Source organism: Fundulus heteroclitus, chromosome 1, assembly GCF_011125445.2.
Source record: "Fundulus heteroclitus isolate FHET01 chromosome 1, MU-UCD_Fhet_4.1, whole genome shotgun sequence".
Lineage (NCBI taxonomy): Eukaryota > Metazoa > Chordata > Actinopteri > Cyprinodontiformes > Fundulidae > Fundulus > Fundulus heteroclitus.
The window spans coordinates 8,249,781-8,270,506 of NC_046361.1; the positions used below are offsets into that span (position 1 = coordinate 8,249,781).

The 20,726-nt window shown below is 39.5% G+C and overlaps 1 protein-coding gene across 14 annotated transcripts in view; it reads right to left on the reverse strand.

Moving 5' to 3' along the window:
• The window catches only part of LOC105925910 (potassium voltage-gated channel subfamily KQT member 2), a 46,439-nt gene extending 26,520 nt beyond the window's left edge, over positions 1-19,919 (reverse strand). For 3 of the 14 annotated variants that reach the window (XR_004927700.1, XM_036126709.1, XM_036126785.1), the window contains exons 1-7: positions 19,137-19,919; positions 5,530-5,620; positions 4,898-5,024; positions 4,498-4,673; positions 2,645-2,770; positions 2,395-2,505; positions 8-103 (exon numbers count right to left, since the gene is read on the reverse strand). Coding sequence is in view for 10 of the 14 variants with exons in the window: in XM_036126709.1 (XP_035982602.1) it covers positions 8-103; positions 2,395-2,505; positions 2,645-2,770; positions 4,498-4,673; positions 4,898-5,024; positions 5,530-5,620; positions 19,137-19,435 (1,026 nt within the window). In the remaining 4 variants the exon portion in view is untranslated. The remainder of the gene's footprint in view (positions 1-7; positions 104-2,394; positions 2,506-2,644; positions 2,771-4,497; positions 4,674-4,897; positions 5,025-5,529; positions 5,621-19,136) is intronic. The other 11 variants (XM_036126445.1, XM_036126405.1, XM_036126525.1 and 8 more) reach the window with 7 other exon arrangements.
• Positions 19,920-20,726: the final 807 nt, after the last annotated feature.

Here is a 20,726-nt window from a genome sequence, read left to right on the forward strand (position 1 = left end):
CAAATACCTGGATTAGGCCCGCTGCAGGGTTGCGTCTCTTCTCAAAATGTTTCTGCCTGTGCTGCTCCTGAACTTTGAGGGCGAATCCCGAACCAAGAATGCCCTAATCAAAAATACATAAAATAAGGTCAATCAGTTACATCCCTCAAAACTGTCAGAGCTCCACTGCCTAGTCTGCCTCAGTGAAGTTTAATCTAAATAAATTGGTTCTATGGAGCCCCCATTACTTTATTAAAGATCATTAGTAAAAGGAAAAACAGGGTACAGGAATACCGCAGATGGAAACATATCATACAGCACTGTTCAGTGCATCATCTCAAAATGGAGCGTTGCACAACACAACAAAGAAGAAGGGCCAGTCAAGTCAAGTTTATTTATAAAGCCCATTTCATATGACAATCAATGAGCTAAGAAGAACAAAATAAAAACAATGCACATAATAAAACAGCAAAGAAAACTAATTAAAGAGCCAATATATGGAGAAAGAGACAACATGGAAAGGAAAAAACATATAATCAACAATAGAAATAAATAAATAAAGTAGCAAAATAGATAGATAGTTCCACAGGAAAGGACCATAATGACTAAAGAAGCCAAAAGCTGATTGAGAACTGATTCTGGGTATGATCAGAAGATGCTTACCGGGAGATCTTAAAGGCATATCTGGAATGATTCTAATCAACGAGCATCTCAAAAATATAAAAAGGTCCAGACCAGTCAAGGCTTTAAAGACATTCAAATAAAAAAAATACTTTATTAATCTTAAAGGGAAATGAAAGCAATTATCTGGTTAACTGGTAACCACTGAAGAGATTTAAAGACAGGATCTATATGCTTAAGATGTTGGTTTTCGTTAAGAGCCTAGCTGCAGCATTTTGGATCAGCTGAAGTTTGTTGTGGGGGTGTTTGGATGTCCCTGCAAGAAGTGCATTACAGTTATCTAATCTACTTGAAATAAAGGCATCAATCAGTCAGGTTGTGACAGGAGGGATCGGACTTTGGATATAATCCTGAGGTTAAAGAATGCAGACTGTGATATATTATGGATGCGGTTTTGAAACCTGACATTGCAATATAAGGTCACATCTAGGCTCCTAGCCTGCCCATGTGGTTTAATCAACAAAGAGTTCAAAGGAGGATGTGTGACGTTTCTCATATTATCAGGGTCCACCAGAGGGATCTTCCTCAATTAACTTTAGAAAGTTCCTGGACAACCAGTATTTGATATTAGTGAGGCGTTCAAGAAGCTTGTTATTACCAAGGCTCATATTATCAGCAGAAACAAATGTGTCCAGATGTGCATCAACGGCATAGAAATGATAGCAGATATCATAACGTCTGCAGATTCAACCAAGAGGAATCATATATAAACTGAACAGAAGAGAACCAAGAATGGATCCTTGTGAAACACCGTAATCAGCGTTTACACTATGAGATTCAAAGTTACACATTAAAACAGAAAATGTTTTACCAATGAGATATGAAGACAACAAATCAAGAACATGATTACTTAGACCTATGTGACATTAAGGAGGACGGTATGGTTAACCCTGTCAAATTCAGGAGAATCAAAGCAGAGATTTTATGCTGGTCAAGACTAATTTTGACATCAACCATGACCTGGGCTTTTTCTGTACTATGACTGGATCTAAACCCAGACTGTGATGTGCCAAATAAGTGCCAAATGTGCCAAATAAGCTATTTTGGATTTAATACAGTCATACTGAATAAATTAGAACATTACTGAAAAGTTAATTCATTTTAGTAACTCAGTTCGAGTCCCCTTTTTTGCAGGTTGCATAGTCCAATGATAAGTAGGGTCTTCAGCCAACCCCTTTCAGCTTGGCAAACAAAATGTGTAAACTGTGGTGATGGCAGCATAATGCTGTGGGAAAGATTTTCCTCTGCAGAGACAGGAAAGTTGGATGGAGCTGATAGGAAGATGGATGCAGCTAAATGCAGCAGAGAAGACCTATGAAAGGCTGCAAAAGACTTGAGACTAGGGCAGAAGGTTCAACTACCATATTTTGGCAAGAAACTGTATTTCTGAAATTGAACTGGTAAACTACTTAAAGCAAAATGGGTCACTGAATTGTGTCTTTGGAATAAGCTGCTATCAACACTGTGTCTAAAAGCCCCTTTTTAAATGTGGTATTTGCTAAGTTGTCTGTTATGTGATTCACATCTTTAGCCCTTAAGTTTAGGAGCTTTCTTATGTCGCCACATGCTTGATCAGAGGGAGGAAAGTAAATCGTAAAAAGATTTTTAAAGAGGACAGAGAGTAGTAACATCACATTAACAGGCACTCAACAATCATCTCAATCGGTGCTTTAAATGCACTCTTTAGCAAACAGAACTGGGGTTAAAGCATTCCCAAGAAACCAACATACTTACAGCAGGAAGTGCAAAGAAAGCCACACCTATCATGCTGAACGCAGCTCCCAGCAAACGTCCATTCCAGGTTTTGGGAACTTTATCACCATAACCAATGGTGGTGAGAGTGATCTGAGGAAAAAAGGGCAAATCAAAAACAACCATGCCAATATCAAGAGGTTTCTTTTTCAGCAGTAAAAGTTTAAACAATGACAGACGTTAAAAAGGCAGAAAAATATCACAACAGCACCGTTTTTTTCCAAAGCCTTACCAATCCCCACCAAAGAGCATCAGCATAGGTGTCAAACTCTTGGTTCACCTCCTTTTCCACAGAATAGACCAGGAAAGAAGCCAGGATGAGGCACAGAAAACCAATATACCAGGCTGTGATGAGCTCCTGCAGGGGGAAGCAATAGAGTAAGCATCAGGGAATTTAAAGTAATAAAGTGGCATCAAGGTCGACTCGACTCTATTGACTGGTAAAAATCCCAACCCATAATAATATTGGACACGTTGATGTGAGTCCAATGCACTGAGTGGTGTTTCATAAGTGTCTTTATTTCCCTCGACTTTACACATGCTGCAGACTTTCTGGCTCAACTCATCACATTCCGTACAGACCAAATGTCGCTGCACACAGCAGCAACATTTGCACAGTATATTAGTGCAGGCAAATGATCCTCTGTCAAAGCACATTAAAAGGAGAGGTTTCCTCTCAGCGGCAGAACATTGTGTCTCATAACGGACACAAATAAATGTGGTGGTTTTACCATAGACACTGGCGGTTCAAACTGCACCAAAGATGGCAATGACCGTGTTTTTGTCACTTAATTAAATCAGGGAATGGCAGCTAGTTCATAGCGCATCAATTTGTTGGGCTTGAGTAAGGCTTTTCTGTTAGAATATACCTTCAGTGCAGAGTTAATGGTTAACCGAGTATTCATAGTGATTCAAGCATGGAGACGGAATGCTGCAATCCATCAAGCTCAAGGAGGAAGACTGCATCCTGGTTGGTGTGATGAATGCAACACAAACTGAGCCAAAATAATACAAGTTGGGAATGACAATGAGTGCAGTTATTAATTCTGGCCGAGGTTTGCCAAAGATCACACAACAGTTGGCTTGTGCCCTCATAGACAATACCAACACGTAATAAAAAGTAATTATATTTACCAATCATTAAACTTTAATCTTTGCAAAATTAGCTCTGTAGTCTCAACAGGATGTTTTGTTTTTGCTCAATTTGTTAGTAAACAAAGCTAAAAAAAAAAAAAAATCAAACATCAGACACATTTTAGAAGACAACTGATGTGATAATTACTTTGTTTTTATTTTGTTCTTCTTAGCTCATTGATTGTCGTATGAAATGGGCTTTATAAATAAACTTGACTGGCCCTTGTTCTTTGTTGTGTTGTGCAACGCTCCATTTGCAGGATATAATGCAAAAAAGCTTGCCTATTTCTATTCTAGCACATCTTGTGTTTCATCAATTTCATTCTTTGAAATGTCACAGGGGTCTGATAACTTCTGTGTATAATTTTGTATTGAATTCTGTCAATTTTAGCAACACAAGCAAATAAAAATTTATTTATCTCCATTTTATGGGGTCAAAAACTGGAGAAAAAAAAAGTTAAGAACTAAAGGGGACTTCAATGCAAAGCCAAATCTGTTATCTTGGAATAATGACAGAATTAAACTGTTATGTTAAAATTATTGGGATAGTTAACCCACGGTAATTCACTGTCTCAACAAAACAAGGCGTTCTCACAACATGTTGAGTTAATTAAACCAGTGTCATTCTAAAATAAGACCCACATCCTAACATAATTGGATTTTTAAACTACTATAGGAAAAAAAACTACATTATGTTGTGGTCAAAGCGAGCTGCAGTATCTCCACATAATTAGATACCTGAACCTTTATACCCCCCAATGTCCACCATCTTGAGATAACGTGTTCATGCAACAAACTTCTTAAGATAGTAAGAAACATCTGGACAAAAGAATACAACTTATCTTCAAAAACCCAAAACTTAATTTCAGGCACAAACCGCTTTCCACTTATGTGCAAAATGCATAAAAACAAATCAAGATGCCTTCAGTAAAAGGGAAACGTCTAGATCACCTTGCTGTGGGCGTAAACGACAGATCCGAGCAGCTTCCAGGTGCCTCCGCGGCGGTCCATTCGAAGCATACGCAGAATCTGTAGGAATCTCAGACTCCTGATGGCCGAGGTGGCAAAAACATTCCCCTGAGATCCAGCCGCCAGAACAGACACTGAAGCAATCAGCACCATTATGTCTGCAGAGGCAAGCAGGGGGTCACATTTAAACACAGCGTTGGCTAAGTTTCATATCATAACTATCAGTTATTGATAAAAGGGATATTAATAGCAAGAGTTCTAGCATGTAATCATGAGCAAAATGGAAATACACATCAGTATATCTGTTTTATGTTCACCTGCTAGTACAAAGTAACAGAATTGACAACCCACAAACCAAAATGATGCAAACTTGTTTCCTCACCTATGACACAGAAAGGCTTTCTGGCAAATTTTAGCCTCCCTCTCCATCCTCTGTACCGACAGCAACATCCAGCAGCCCATATCCTTACGATGTACTCTACTCCGAACACCACGATGGTCACAATTTCCTGCAGAAAAAAGGAAAAGCAGCGCGTAACAGGAAGAGCCCGACGTGAATTTGTTTGTAATAGACAAAAGGGTTTCAAAAAGAGATGGGCGGGCTTCTCAAATGGACTGTTGAAGAGTTTGAGGAAGATGTTAGGGTAGTTATTAAATAATTTTCATCTAAAGATTGGGAAGAGTCTGAAATCGTTTAACTAAACAACTGTTTTAAAATAGTTTTAGAGGATCATTTCCAAGACTCAGACTAATGCAAAAAATACTTGTACAGCCGTTTTAATGCGTTTTTATTTTTGTTTTGTTTGTTTTTTTTTTGGTCAGAGTTTAAATCAAGTGTTGATACAGGCCTAATTTAGCTTGCTGGGTGAGTGTCTATGGGATCAGATAACATGTGTTATCATCCTATAATAGAGAATGAACTGAGTGGGGGAGCAGATTTTTATGCTATTTGCAGCACTCAGACTTTGAAAAGTTCTCCTGTCAAGGGGTTAAAACACACATAATGATACATACCAAGATGTACAAGGCGTTTTCTGAGCTGTCTTTATATTCTTTGATGGTGGCAAAGACTGAGAGGATAAGGCAGGAGAAGACCAAGAAGAAGCTGCAACAGATAAGACAGCGGGTTAAAAGAGGAGTTTTAGTCAAGTGAGCCACAGTTACATTCAGTTTCCAAAGGTTCCTAGAGGTTTTATGGTTAATTCCCATGTTAGTTAGTTAAGCCACAGAAACCTGAGCTTGGTTCTAAGCAGGTAGCTTTTCTTCAAAACTCATCAATGTATCATACAAAAGAAAACATTCACTCCTTTTTATTTCTTCCAGCAGATATAACACACATTTCTATCGTGAAACACTAACATTAAAACATTTACTTTACTATTTTCATGTAGTAAAAAGTAGATTTAATTCTATAAAGTAAACCCAGGGAGAGGTTGTGTTGAACGTGTTTACACAGTTGTAATAAAAACCCAATGAGTCAAAGCTTTTTGAGTTTCTGAAATGTAGCGTTGCTTCCAAAAGTTGAGCTTGGGTCCTTACTGAAGGCCTTGATACCACTGTCCAGGGTCCTGAAGTGATGCCTGTTAAGGAAACCATATCTGAAGTGTCTTTACCACATTCTCTTAAACGGCCAAAAAACAAACAAATAAAGGAAATAATGAACAGGTTTCCTTTCTCCATAAAGGTCTCTTACCAAAATGTTGCACCATACATTTGGTGAGTTTGACAGTGGTCACAGGTTACCACAGTCTAAGCAAATGGCATTTTGTTCTCTCACTCATTTCTTAGCAATTAACTTGAAAGATCAAATCAAATGCACAATGTCACCTGACAGTATGTTTATGACATGGTTTTAATATTGTGTCTATTTAATTTATTTGTTTACAATGTTAGAACAGTCCAAATAGCAAAAATGTGGGTAGGCATATTCTGTCACTGTTAGTTTGACGGTAAAGACTTTGGAAACCTCTAAGCGTTTGATGTCTCAGGCAATAATGCTATTTCTTATTTAAGCTCATGTCAGGAAAACAAAACGTTAAGAATGAATTAGGTATTATGTCATTCTTTGTAATATTCAAGGTAAAAAAAAAAAAGTTCCTTTAATCATAGTTTTTTTTATATACTTAAGATCCAGATTTTTTTGTAGTTTTTGAGGTGGTCTTGATCAAAATGTATTCAGGCTTTATGAAGTTTTACTTACAACTTTGCCTCCTTAATTCTTTTATTGGTTACATTCCTTCATCCGGACCATGCCAGCATATTAACGTATGTGTAAGTTTAAGCAATAAAAAAGCTGGACAAATAAAAATGCATCCGTATTGGATGAACAGGGCCTGAAAGTCATGTATCAAAGAAAGTGGGGAAATGATTGACCAAGAAAGGACCTTAAAGGTGCATCCTCTTTTATACAATTATCTACTGCGTGCAAAGCTTCTGTAAAATAGTATTTATTGTCTGTCAAACTGTGTTATTATTGCTAAGAAAGGTTTGTGTTATTGTTGGTATTCTTGAGATTCAGCTAAATTATTATACACAGAAAGTTTGCTCTTGTAAGTAAAAAAGAACAACACATTTTTTCTGTTGTTGGATTCCTTGAATTTGCTGCTGCGTACTCTCTGAATCCCTTAAGTTGTCCACGGTTTCTGACTTTTTGTATTGCACTCTCAGTTTCCAGTATGCAGACTTGTTGCTTTGACTTTTGCTACTGATACCTAAACACAAACACTGCTTTGGTAGAGCCATATCACTGCTCTGAGAGTGCAGTCTTGCACTTTGTGATACTGTAAATAAACAAGATACTCATCATTTGAGTATCTGTGATATCACCAGGGAGAGATTTCACAAAGTCAGCATAATTATCAACATTCAGCTCTTAAAATACATAAGTTGCAACAGTTGCAGGAAGGAATTGTGAAATGCAACAAAGGAGCAGGCTGGCTGCAGGTCTGATTGAAAATCATTCCTGCCTCGACCTTGCCAAGCTCATCAGTACCTACTAATGAGGAAGCTAAAAAAGAAAAAAGGAGAGGCACTGAACCTGCCTCCAAAAGCAGTCCAGCAATCAGCTCCTCCAGACGCCACATTATCCATCACTTTACCATCAGCTGAGCACAGCTCGAAAGGATTTGAGTCACTCCATCAGTAATTGGGAGATGTAGTCAAATTACAGTCCTAAAAAAAAAATTGTCCGAAATGGACAACTAAGATCTTTTTGCTGCAACAATTGCAGAAAGCATTTCAAATCGTCGTACTTTTATGTTGATAAATAAAACAGCCTGCAGTCACTCTACCTAGCACTAGAATCTGTGAAAAAGTTTGCTTAGTTTTTGCCTGTCTCACATTTAACGTCTCGTAAAGTCATCCATTCCTGTTTATACATTTTGTGTTTTTGCACATATTATTTAGTTAACTTAGATTTGCACCTCTTCATATTTAAGTCTTGGTATTAGGACAGGGAGCTAGGCACTAGCTCCCTTGTACCATAGGAGGTGGTAGAGCACCGCCACTATCACGAAAAAGTAAATTACAAAATGAAAAGTAATTATCACATCAGTTGTCTTCTAAAATGTGTCTGATGTTTGATTTTTTTATTTGATTTTATTTTGCAAAAATTTTTTTTTAGCTTTATTTACTAACAAATTGAGCAAAAACAAAGCATAAAACACCACAATAACAACTAACACAACAGCAGGACATGATAATCTTATGGGAAAAAAAAGCATAGTGAGCTACTGACGATCAAATAAAAAAGTCAAATAACGTGGCTTTGCACCTTTAAAAATCCAACAGCATACCTATACCAGATTTATCTCTAAAGCACTTAAAATACATCATAGCAGCTGACCAAAGTGCTGTACAAATATAAAAACAAAAAACTACAATAAAACAGCAAAACACATATGCAAAGGAAATCAAAAACACAACAAATATAAGGAAAGGGTGCGATGTTAAGACAGCTATTAACTCACTCTGGGTTGAAAGTCAATGAGAAATAATGTGTTTTTAAACAAGTTTTAAAAACAGAAAGAGAAACAGCAGGAAAGTGATCGACGCTAATTTAGATTTATGTAGAGTTTGTTGTTGTGTCGTTAGCTCCAAACTCTAGTTGGCCCACCCCAAAAAGAAGTATAACCAGCTGCCACTGGATGTAAGATACACTTTTTGGAAATGTGTCATCAAACTCTAAGTAATCTCATTATAAAGGATTCTGCATCAGCATAGATATATCCTACTTATGATCCAACCTCAACTAAGGCCTTTCTGCGTGGAGCTTCTCTGTTCTCCACAAGAATCTGTGGGATTTCTCTGAGTACTCTGGTCTCCTCATACAGAAACACATACATGTTTGGTTAGTAAACTTTCTAAATTGCCATTAGGGGTGAGGCACACTGAACAGGATGAAGGTGGTATAGATAATGGATAAATGAAAGTAAAACTCAATCCCATTAAATGCATTAACGGACAGGTTCACTTAAGAAACACTAGCTATCCTATACTCCGTTATAATGCAACGTCAATAATTACCTAATTATGTGCTAGTCCTCCATGTTTGCTACGTATCAATCCTTAGGATCCTCCTCCTAAACAAAAAGGAACTAAAATATAAAACACCCTTTTTTTATGCAGTAAAAAGATGCTGCAACATATGAACATCCACTTGTTGCCCCAGAGGTTCAGAAAGGCTTGCATTTCCTTCTGTGCTGCACATAGAGAAACATTGATTTGTCCCGCTCAGCACTACGCTACCTGCAGAAACATACTCATCGCGCTAAATTTAGAGTGCAATAAACCAAGCAGGAATAAACCGAGCAGGCTTTTCCTAACCAAAGAGAGGCCACAGAAAGCATCCACCAGCAGCATGTGGTCAAATTCTGTAAATGTTAAAGGTGACTTACTGAAGTATTAATGTTGCATAAATGATACAGCAGCTGCACTGCACACAGCTTTTAAGAAACGACACAACACCAACCATTATTCAGCAACAATAACTCCTTTTATCTGTTAATAAATTATTAAATTAAATTAAATAAATGAATTTGTCTTTCATCGAAGAGGTAGTACTATTGTATCATCAGTCCAAGGTAAATAAGTTATTTGGTGTATTATAATACTGGAAAGATATTAAGTAAAGTCTCTTTAGTTTAAAGAATCTTGCAAAACTATTCATGCAACCATTTCCACACTGTGCTAAATTATTGTCATAAACGTCAGTGTATTCTTTGGGATTTAACCAACACAAAGTAATGCATGGATATCAAAGGGCAGAAAAATTAACAATGGTTTCAAACAGACATTTCAGACATGACATTCTGAAAAGTCTGACAAAAGTATGAAACCACCTTTTAACGCAACCTTTGCAATACGTTCAGTGTTGTCAGACTGGATGTGGGACCGTCTGTTCATAGATATTTCTAAGCCTCGCCACAGATTCTCAACTGACCCCGGGTGCAGGCTTTGACTGGGCTAACTGTGAATCTCTGAAGCTCCTCCATAGTTACATTGGACCTTTTGACTGCAGCTCTGATTGACGCTCTGCTTGCCCAGCCGTCAGTCTGTTTAGGAGGTGGCAATTTCAGTCCTCAGAGGCCAATGTGCAGTTTCTTTCTTTGCCTCCTGGATGGACAGCCGTGTCTTCATGAGTTGTTTGTTCTCTAATGTTCTTCAACAAATCTCTGAAGCCTCCAAAGAACAGATTTACATATACAAAGATTAAATTATACAATGGTAGCCTCAGTTTAAAGATCACATGGCTTATGTTATTTCAGGCTATCCTGGTAAAAGGAATGGATTACATATACTACCCACTATTTTGAGATTTTCATGTGCAAACATATTCGAAACCATAAATAATTTTGTTTCCACCTTGCAATTTCTTTGTGCTACTATGAACTGATTTTTAATTTAAGTAAAGCACATTTAAGTTTGTGGTTGTAATGTGAGAAAATGCGTAAAAGTGTGGCATTGTAGATGTACGTTCTAATTTACGTTATGCTTTGTGCTAGAACCGGACCCAGCGGCAGACTGGAGGGGATAATTTACTAAAGAAAATAAGAGGAACGGGAAGAGCTGGAGATCACTGGTGAGGATCAAAAGTATAAAACAGTGTGAGAAATGGAAGATTGACAACAGAAAGACAAGAAACCAGGAGGACCAGTAACCAGGAGGCTCTGGCTAGGAGGGAAGGAAACTGACTGGCCTATAATGGAGGGAAAGGTGGTCAGTGACACCAAAACCAGGTTAGTCTGAAAAACAAAACGCTGAGTGAGGACCTGACCTAAGTAATGCTGGAGCATGTAGTTCAGAGGTTGCCGGTTCAAAACCCCGCTCCATCCATCTCAGTCAATGTGACCTTGGGCAAGACGCTTCACCTGCTTCGCCTGCTGTCGGTCTGCTCCAGGACAGCTGAGGCTACAATGTCGCTCCCCACCGTCAGCATGTGAATTTGGGTTGATAAAGAACTATGCAAGTACAGGTCATCTACCATTTTACAGAGGAGCTGAGGGAAAACGGCTAAGGAACAATGAAATTAACACGCATGGATCTGGAGAAAATAAACAGAGAAAATCTGAAAGACTAATAGGGACCACATCCCAGATGAGAATCTGAAGGCATGATATTACTTACACAACGGAACAGAAGTTCAGGAATCTAAAAGCTAAAAGAGAAACTCCAAATCAAGCAATCTGGCAAAACAGCCAAAACACAATGGAATCAAACTACAAACCCATAGTCCCTGTTCTGTTTTATGAAAGAGTTTTGAATGATTTCTGCCCCTCCCTTATGCACTCAGTCGAGCTCAACAAGTCCTTCCTGTAACGCTGTTAAAAAAAGCACTTTTTCAACAGAGTATATCTAAGCAGTTTATGTTTAAATGTTGCTTTGTCACTGCTGCAGTTAAAACACGGACAGTTGGCCACGATGGGAACAAACAGACGATTCAGCAAATCCATGCAGCTTTCAGTCTACTTCTAATCTCAGAGCAGCAATTATCTAAAGTATGTTAACCTTTAGATTACTGTGTGTAGCTAGAAGTCCCAACCAACTACATAAAGACGTGGAGGTTACAAACTTCCCCTTTTGAATGGAAAACTGGAGGAAACTTTCATTCATTACACAAGTGCTATATTGTGTTATTAGATTATGTAGCCATAGTTGTTTTGTTAGAACTGAGAAGTCTCCCCATTCTTGCACAGCAGTTTCTGGGTCTCTGCATTGTAGGACACATTTAATCCCCAACCACCATGTAGCTCTGAGGTGTAAACCTCCTAACAGAGGACTCCTCTCCCCATTAAACGGGACACAAAGTCAAATCCTTGGAGTTTGGCAGCCAACATCTGTCTGATGTATTGCCCTTGCCTTATTTCTTCCCCAGTTCTTCTTCAGCTCGCCGGCTCAGCATAATAGTGTATAACTGGATCACGTCCTCAATCTGTCTCCCAGATTCACTTTGAGCTAAATTACTTTGTGGCCACTGATTGATTACAAACTTCAGCCTCGGTTCGCCCCACCCTCTTTATGGTCTTTCTTCATCATATTCTTCCCGTTGAGCTTTAATGAACAACTGATATAATCTGGTTTGGTTAAAGCTTCTCCCTTCTGACTCCCACACATGGATCAGGAGGGACATCAGAGCTCTGCATCAGAGCAGGAATACACTGTTGAATCTGGGAGGTTGGAGATAAAAACGATAAGGCTTTGTTTGTCCATCCTACAGTCTTCGTCTGAAAGTCAACGTGTTTCTGAGTCTTTTTCAGGGCAGAACAGAGTAAAGCTCAACATTTAGATTCAAAGGAAGGTTTCTGACAGTGGATCCCTGTTTGTCTTCCCTTAAACAGATCCCAAACCAGGAAATGTCACGGATAAACCAGAAGACATTTCCTAAGGAGAATATATGCGGAGCTGGAATCCACAGTTTATGTTGCAAACACTAGCATGACTTTATGAGAGTTAATTGCAATTCAAATGCATCAGCTTTAACAGCTATGACCGCTGAGAGCCTTTAGACCACAGCGAAGGAATCTTTTTCTCATGGTGGCTATTCTTTTGTTTTGTTTTTTTGTTTTTTTACACACTCCCCGGAGCTTACTTGAGAAATAAACTCAGAAGTTAACAGTAAATAAGTCGCAACAAAGCAAGCAGGCGTGGGCAGAAAACATACAGAGAGCTGAATAAGTGGGGGAACAAAATGAACCAGCCAAGATAGGAATTGGAGAATTTGCGGAAAAATGCGTAAAAACACATCGGCAGATTTATTTCTGACAACACAGATGATCTCTATACCCAGTGGGGTGTTTGACAGCTTTGGCGTCAGCTGCAACACAGAGAAGCTGAACGTGTTCCAAGGAGATAAAAGAGCTGAAAGAGATTATGGTATTTCCCACTTTTGACCGACGACTTAATGAATTCTCTGAACCAGTGTGAAAACATGTTCTATACAACTGGGCTTCTGACCTATTAGAAAAAAATGTTTATCTAAATTAATTCACCAACAAAAAAGAAAACAACCACATATAGTCACTGACAAAAACTGCTGAACACCAAATTAAACACTCGGATCCTGATCACACCTGATCTTCAAAGATTCCAAATAAGGAGCAGTGAATTGTGTGGGGAAAACAAAAACTGTGTCAGTGATAAGCGGCCGTGCTGCGCCTGATCTTCAACGATTGTGTCCGCATCGGATAAGACCTGCAACACTGATTTGGTCCGCCCCATTTAAGCTGCTGGCAGTTTGGGAGCTGCTGTTACACAAAGATGAAGATCAGATGCTTCACATTATGTCTCCAGACAACAAGGAGGCGCAAATCCATTTTTAATGAATGGAGAATGTCTGCTTTTAAACTTTTTCTTCGAGACAATATTAATTATTGTTAAAAATAATTAAGAAAAGAAGGTTGTTTTGTCAGCAGAAGTTCTGCAAAAATTAAATAAATAAAGAAAAGAAAATGTTTATGTTATCTCTGAGATTAATAAGAAAATATTACAGCTTGACTGCTGGATAAGCCGGTGGAGAAAATGGATGGATGGAAAAACATTCTAACAATTATGATCGTTATGTATAAGTGCTCTTTAAGTGTCTCAGAGTGCTACAAATGAAAGTTAAAAAGATAAAAAGTAACAAAAGTTAATTTTAAAAGATTATATATCAATCATAAAACCTGTAAAAGCTGACTCTGTCAGCTCCTCCTCAACCCCCCTCTGTGTCCGGCGAGGAGCCGTACGGTCAGACTCACAGCGAAATTCACCTCTAAACAGCTGGATTGACCTCCACCAACTGCTCAACAGCTGCTTGAGCAAAAATATTACAAACCAAGGAAGCCCCAAAATAAATTTATACAAAAAAACTGCTTTGATCGCTGGAGATCCCTGCAAACCTGGGAAGGTGGGAATTGTGGATAAATTGCAAACCCGCTGTTCCAGCATGACCGCACGTCCCTGAATAACAGGGGCAGTTCCCCTATTGGTCATTCTCTCCCAGTTCAAAATGCGCCCAGATTTGTCCGCAGCTTCACCGCTTTATGAATGAGAACAAGGCCTGAAGTTGCACAGCAGCTGTAATGGGAGCTTTTTGTTCCCCTTAGTTTAATTGCATGAAGATTATTACCAACTTACCCTGTAACAAATGATTGTGTAATATATGTTCCTGAAGGCACAGATGCAAAAAAGTTTGCACTCGCTGTTCTGCTTATTTTATACTTGCAAAATGTTTTGCTCCTGGTATGAAGCGTTATAAACTCTGACTAGTTTGCACATGTTTTAATGTGTCCAAACTTTTTAAAGACCAGCCCATAGGTGTTCAGCAAGGGTTCAAACCCTTGCTCCACAGGAATGGTCGAATTTAGATGTAATTTGGTTCATATGAAGAATAGCAATGGATTATAAAAGATTTAGTTTACATGAAGTTGCAATAAATATCTGCCGAAATAAATCCCACATGATAACAATGCGAATAGCAGACCGTGAGCAATCTCATAACTCTCGAAACAATAACGATTTAAAAGGGTTTTTCCAAATACAACACTGGTCCAGACCCACGTTTCTAGATTGTTTTCCAACATTATTTAAACCAGTCTGTAGATTTGATGTTTTAATCCGTTTATGTTCAACTTGTCAAATGAGACAACACCAAGGTCGGTTTCTGGGTTGGCATTGTGGTAAAGAGCTGTTTCAATGCATTTTTTTTAGTATCTGATCTAACATGCATCAGTTTTGTTCAGAATATATGATGCTTAGAGTTCTTAAACCATTCTTTAAAACACAGTTTGTGAACTTGTTCGCAAAAATAAATATAAGTTGCATTTTAAAAAGTGTTGTTTAAATGCTATGTTTAGCACTGGAACCAGACGGTAATAATTTCAGGAAGGTATTTTCCCACATCTAGAAAAGCTAAATTTCGTAATTTTCCCAGACTCTGTAGGAACCCTTTAAAAATCTTACTTTCTAACTTGCTGCGCCAGCCAGTTGTGCTGCAGCATGTACATAAACTGAAAAGATTTAACCTTGCCTGCAAGATGAATACTCGCGGTATTTGTGCGTTTACAAACACACGCAAAACGTAGAGCACTACACATTATCAATCTGGCTTGCCAGGTTAGAAAACATTAGTAGAGGCCTGGTTTCAGCAGCACCCTTATACATGTTATCCTGCTCTCTAACAGTGCTCCAAACACTGTTACACTCTAAACAGCATCTATGCTTGTGGGAAAAAACATGGTGTTTTCTGCTGGTTGTTATGAAATTACATTTTAGCCCTGGAAGCCCTTAAACTCCCACACTAATGGGGAAAAAGAGCCTGACTCTCAAAGAAGAAGACAAAACTGAACAAAAATAACGCCTCATGTTCTACATAATCCGCTGTTATAGACTTTACAAATGAGAAGCCACATCAAAAAACAAACAGCTGCTATCAAATCCTTTGGATAACAGCTCCACTGCATGGTGCCATTTTGTTTGCCAAAACCTTTTTTTTTCTTTTAGATCGTGGATGAGGAACAGAACGAAGGAGGCGGGGGAAAGATGTGACTCACGTCACCACATGATCGCTTTATTAATCATCGGAGCGGAAGCTAAGAGTAGGAAGATTAAATGAAGTGTGACTGCAATGCATAATTCATCGAACGCACAAAGTTGAGGTTTACTGTGCAGAATTCCTTTGCAATAGAAATTAGATTGAGTGCTTTTTGTGTGTGCTTGGCTTTTGACATGCTTTGCGATAGCACTTTTGCATGCATTCTTTTACATTTAACGATTAGATCCCATTAGAAACATATCCATGCAAAAAGAAAAAAAAAACACCACTGGCCGATGAAGATCTTCCAGAGAGCAAAATGACAGTTTAAAGAGCGGGTTTCTGCTGCTATAGTAGCAGTATTCAGTTAATATTTCAGAAGTCCCCGTAGTGTGCACGCGCGTGCGTGTGTGTTTTCACATTACAGCAAAGCCCTGCTTCTGGGTCTCCAGGCATCCCAGGGGAGTCCGATTGCTGTTCACAGTGAATTCCTCGATGCAGTGGCCATTTTCTCTGCTTGTTACCAATCATGTGTTCAGTATCACTGAATTGGAAGGAGTCAGGCAAAAACCGAAGGGCACTTTGAAAGAACTCCAACCACATATTCCTTTGAAGAATATATAGGATTTCGATGTGTGGCCCGACAGAACTGCTAATTTATCATGTTTGGAAGCTGTACTACAATACAGAAGGTTAGAAGTAGCTGTTTTTACATCACAAACTAATTTGAATGTATTCTAAAGGAATACTAGTTGACAGGGGAGCAAAAAGTAGTGCACAACTATGAAGTGGAAGTAAATGATCCGAGGTATAAAACAATTGCTTAGAAAACAAAGAAAAATTGTGGCTTGAATTTTTAAACTTATAACTGTGATACCCTTAAATAAAATCAAGTGCAAGCGACTGACTCACGTAATTAGTAAATAAACTCCACCAGTGTGATGCTTTCTTAATAATATAAATTCAGCTGGACTATGAAATCCTCAAAAGATTGTTAGAGAGACAACACACAGCCTCATGAAGACAAATTATCATGCAAATGGGTTTTGTAGACATTTCTGGAGAAGTTTAACGCAATGTGAGCTTACAAAACAATATCCCTAGCAGATTTCACAGAGCACTGTTCAACCCATCACCAGAAAACAAACAATGTTTTTTTTTATTTTCTTTGTTTCTCTTTCCTTTTTTCCCCAGACCAAAAAAATAGAAGGAAAAGAGCCAGGCTTTGGCTAAACTGTAAACCTACCAAGACACGGCCATAAAACAATAATTCAATTTTGGGACATCTCACAAAGCGCTGTTGAATCCACCAGCTGAAAATGGAAAGATATAGGCACTACTGCAAAGCTGTCAAAGCTCAGCCATCCAGAATAACTGAAGGGCAACAAAAGCGTTAATCAGAGATGCTGCCAAGAGGCTCATGGTAACTCTGTAGGAGCTGCAGAGATCCACAGCTCAGGTGGGAGAATCTTTCAACAGGACAAATAGTTGTTGAGCACTCCAGAAACCTGGAAGAGCGGCCTATAGAACAATCATAGTTGCAAGGAACAGAAGTTCTGTTGGCAGTTTGTTACATGCCATGTAGAGAACAGGCTACTTGTGCAGATGAAGATGCTCTGAATAGATAAGATACCTGAACTTTTTTCCCTACATGCAAAATATGTTAATCGATCAACTTCTTAAACTGACAATGTGTGTATGTGTGTGTAATCCAACAATAACACACAAACATACCTAAGAACAATCTAGGGAGACTCATTAACTTAACATGTATACTTTTGGACCATAGAAGGAACCCGGGGTACCCAGATGGAACCCAAGAATGTATCAGGAAAACATTCATTCAGTCCCAGCGACATCTTGCAGCAAGGCAACCGTGGTAACAACTGGACCCATGTGCAGGAGTGCTTTAAAATGTGTTAGGGTTAGGGATTCTGAGGTACCATGACAAATAAGTTCAAATCTCACTCAGCACACCATGACTACTTTGTTTCATTTGGTATTTAGAGATCTAGGAATGACACATCAAAGATCTAACGTGGGGTTCCTCATGGCTCTATTCTCAAGGCTTTCATTTTGCTCAGACTAATATTACAACATCACTTACTCTGTATGCTGGGGACACAACCTCCTATTTGTTTTTTTAATCACCTGACCACATTCACTTCCATCCATTGAGTTAATGTATCCAAAATGAGTTGATAAGCCAGGACTTCCTTCAGCTTGGTGCAGAAATGAGAGAACTCATTTATCTTTGGTCAAACAAACACAAATTAAACGCTCAGATCTCAACCTGGCTTAGTGATGAAAAACTAAAATGTCAAAAACCTAGGTGTGCAGTCTGATCTAAACCTTAACCTTAAACCTTAACAGCCACATACAGTCTATTACTATGTATGCTAACTACAATCTTAAAAGCATTGCTACAATTTATGGTTACCTGTCAAAACAGGACGCAGAAAAAAACAGATGTACAGTATGTTTTTACCTTCTGTAGGTTAGATTATTGTAATGGGTCAATAAAAACCTATCAGCATTGCCAGTCCTTAAAATCCCTGGCCTATCTGCTGTCCCAACCTAAACATGGAAAACGGACAGCATCATATCATCCCTTGACCCACTGCTCTAGAACGCTGTATGTAAAAGCACACATTTCATCATTTTGTCTTTGGTTTATAACATGGACCTGAACACGTCAAGTAAGAACAGTTTAGACTCCTCAGACCACCAGGGACCTGGTAACTAAATGTCCCCAGCACCAGAGCTAAACAAAGGGAGAAGGATTTAGTTTATTTGGTCCTCAGCCCTGGAACCAACTTCCTGAAAGCCTAAGATTTGCAGAATCATGTAGTTTCTACAAGTCAAGGCTGACCAGTTTATTTATTTGTTTTAACAGTGTTTTACAACTTCTTTCTTAATCTGTTAAGCCAAACATATATCTTTTTTTTAATCATTTTTACTGTATCCCTTTGCTTCTGTTAGGCACTTTGAAGCCACCAAGACTGAATGGTGGTAACAATTAGCCTTTTGTCCTCATCATGCTCAAAATACACCACAAACCAGAAACGAAGAACCCAGAAAACATCCTCCTGACACACAAAATGAACAAAGACTGAGGTCTGAGAGACATGGAGCGCAGACGTTCGTGCATGCGGCTGTAAAAAGCAGAAAGCTTCCGTTTGATTGCACTGACAGGCTGCTGTATTATATATGTGGAGTCATCGCTGAGCAGAGCCAGACTGCAATGTTAGGCCAATTAGTGGAAGCAGCAGGCTGCCCAGCGCTGTCCACGGAGCGCGGTGCTGAAACCTGCCGCATCACACGGTTAGAACGACGTCCACACGCCAACACGTGCTCGGCAAGCATGTCGTCTGCTATGTGACTTCCACCGGAGGTTTCAAAACGCCACTGGATGAGTGCTGACAGGGGGGGGGACTGCAGGTGATCAGACCACAGCAGCCGGCGGGCTTTAACCCTTTGTTACGCCGCTTGAATACTCTCCAAACACGCAAGCTGGAGAACTCCTCAGAAGCTCCCCCGCCCCGAATCGGCCAGAAAGGCCACGACGAACGACCCAAAACGCCAAGTAAGGCTGGGGAATAAATTCACTTACACATAAGCGTGGTAGACGAACGCCCATCCCCGCGGTCTCTCCAGCGCGTTGTAGAGGAAATGCTGTAGTTTCCGATAGCTGGCATTTTTCTTCGACGGTCTGGGTCTCCCGCAGGAGATGCTGGACCTGGGTCTGCTGAGGATGCTGCTCCGCTTGGTGCTCTCTGAGCCCGCAATGAGGAGCGCCCCGTCCCTCGTGGATTCCGGAGCGCCGGGGTCCAAGCCGACGAAGCCGACTTTGTGCTTCTTCTCTCCGGCTTCAGCTGGGTAGACCCCGCCGTTGAGAGATTTCTGCACCATCCTAAAGTCGGGACGACTCTGAGGAGGAGTTGCCGGTGTCCTTGCCGCGGGGATGCATCACCGGCGCTGAGGGGTGTGTGCTGCTGCTGCTGCTGCTGCTGCTGCTGGATGCAGTCCGTGTCGGTCCCAGTAGAAACCCCTACCGCTACAACGAGGAGAGAATGCGATGTGTACCCTGTCTCCTTCCCTTCTGGTATTCTGACGGGCACATCAGGAGGGATGCGCATGAATTGTACTTCAATTACTCTGATCCTCAGCGAACTAGAAGTGAAATGGATGTAATTACTGAAATATGCATTAGGGTGTAAACCCAAGGTGCAAATCCAGCTTTCTATTTTGGTTGGTAACCATGCAGAATGTTGTCAAAATCAAAACAAGTTGCTGACTTGAAAAAAGAAAACGGATCATTGATATAACTCGGTGAAAAGTGGCTTCTTTAGTGTTACAAACACACCCAGATATAAACCTTCATTCTCTCCACTCAACTTCAGCCCAGGAGGGAAGCTACGGTGAAAGCTTTTATTGGATGATGCACGTCTATGCAATATTCATAGGTGCAGTTTTCTACACTACGATAAATGGATACCAAAGGCTGTGTCAAGATAAATTATGATGGGACTTCACTAGAAACAATATGGAAACAAACGCTCTTGCAAATGCCTAAAATGTATGAGCTTCAATCAGAAATACAGCAGTCCACCAACATATTCCTGCTATGCTTTTCACATTTTGTCACCACAAATTTTCTTTTATCCATCTTTTATCTATTTGGATTTTGTGAAACTGACCAGTTCAATGTATAACACATTGTGAAGTGAAATAAAAATGTTAAATCTTATTACCAAAAGTCTGAATCCCCCCCCCCCCTCCCCATATTATTAATTAACCCCCTTTAATCTTTTGTCTTGATTTAACCCCCTTTAATCTGATACTCTAAAATAAAACCAATTGCAATGACCTGCTTTCATAAGTCGTCCAGTTGTTACATAGCTCACTGGTGCGTAATCTAAGATCTCATTTACAAGAGAGACCCGTTCTGTGAAGAAATTAGAGTCAGCCCAAAACGGTGCAATCTGATATATGGGTTTCACTATTTTAATAAACTAAGAATCTGAGAATTGAGGTTTGCTGCACGTGTTTTGGGGTTTGTTCTTTCACTATAAAACATGAAGATGCTTTGATCTAAAGCGTTACAATGTAGCTCTGGCTGTATGTTTACGTCTGTTATGATGTTGTGAGCAATCCCATCCCGGCTCAGGTCAGTTCCAGTCTCCCTTTCAGGATTGACCAC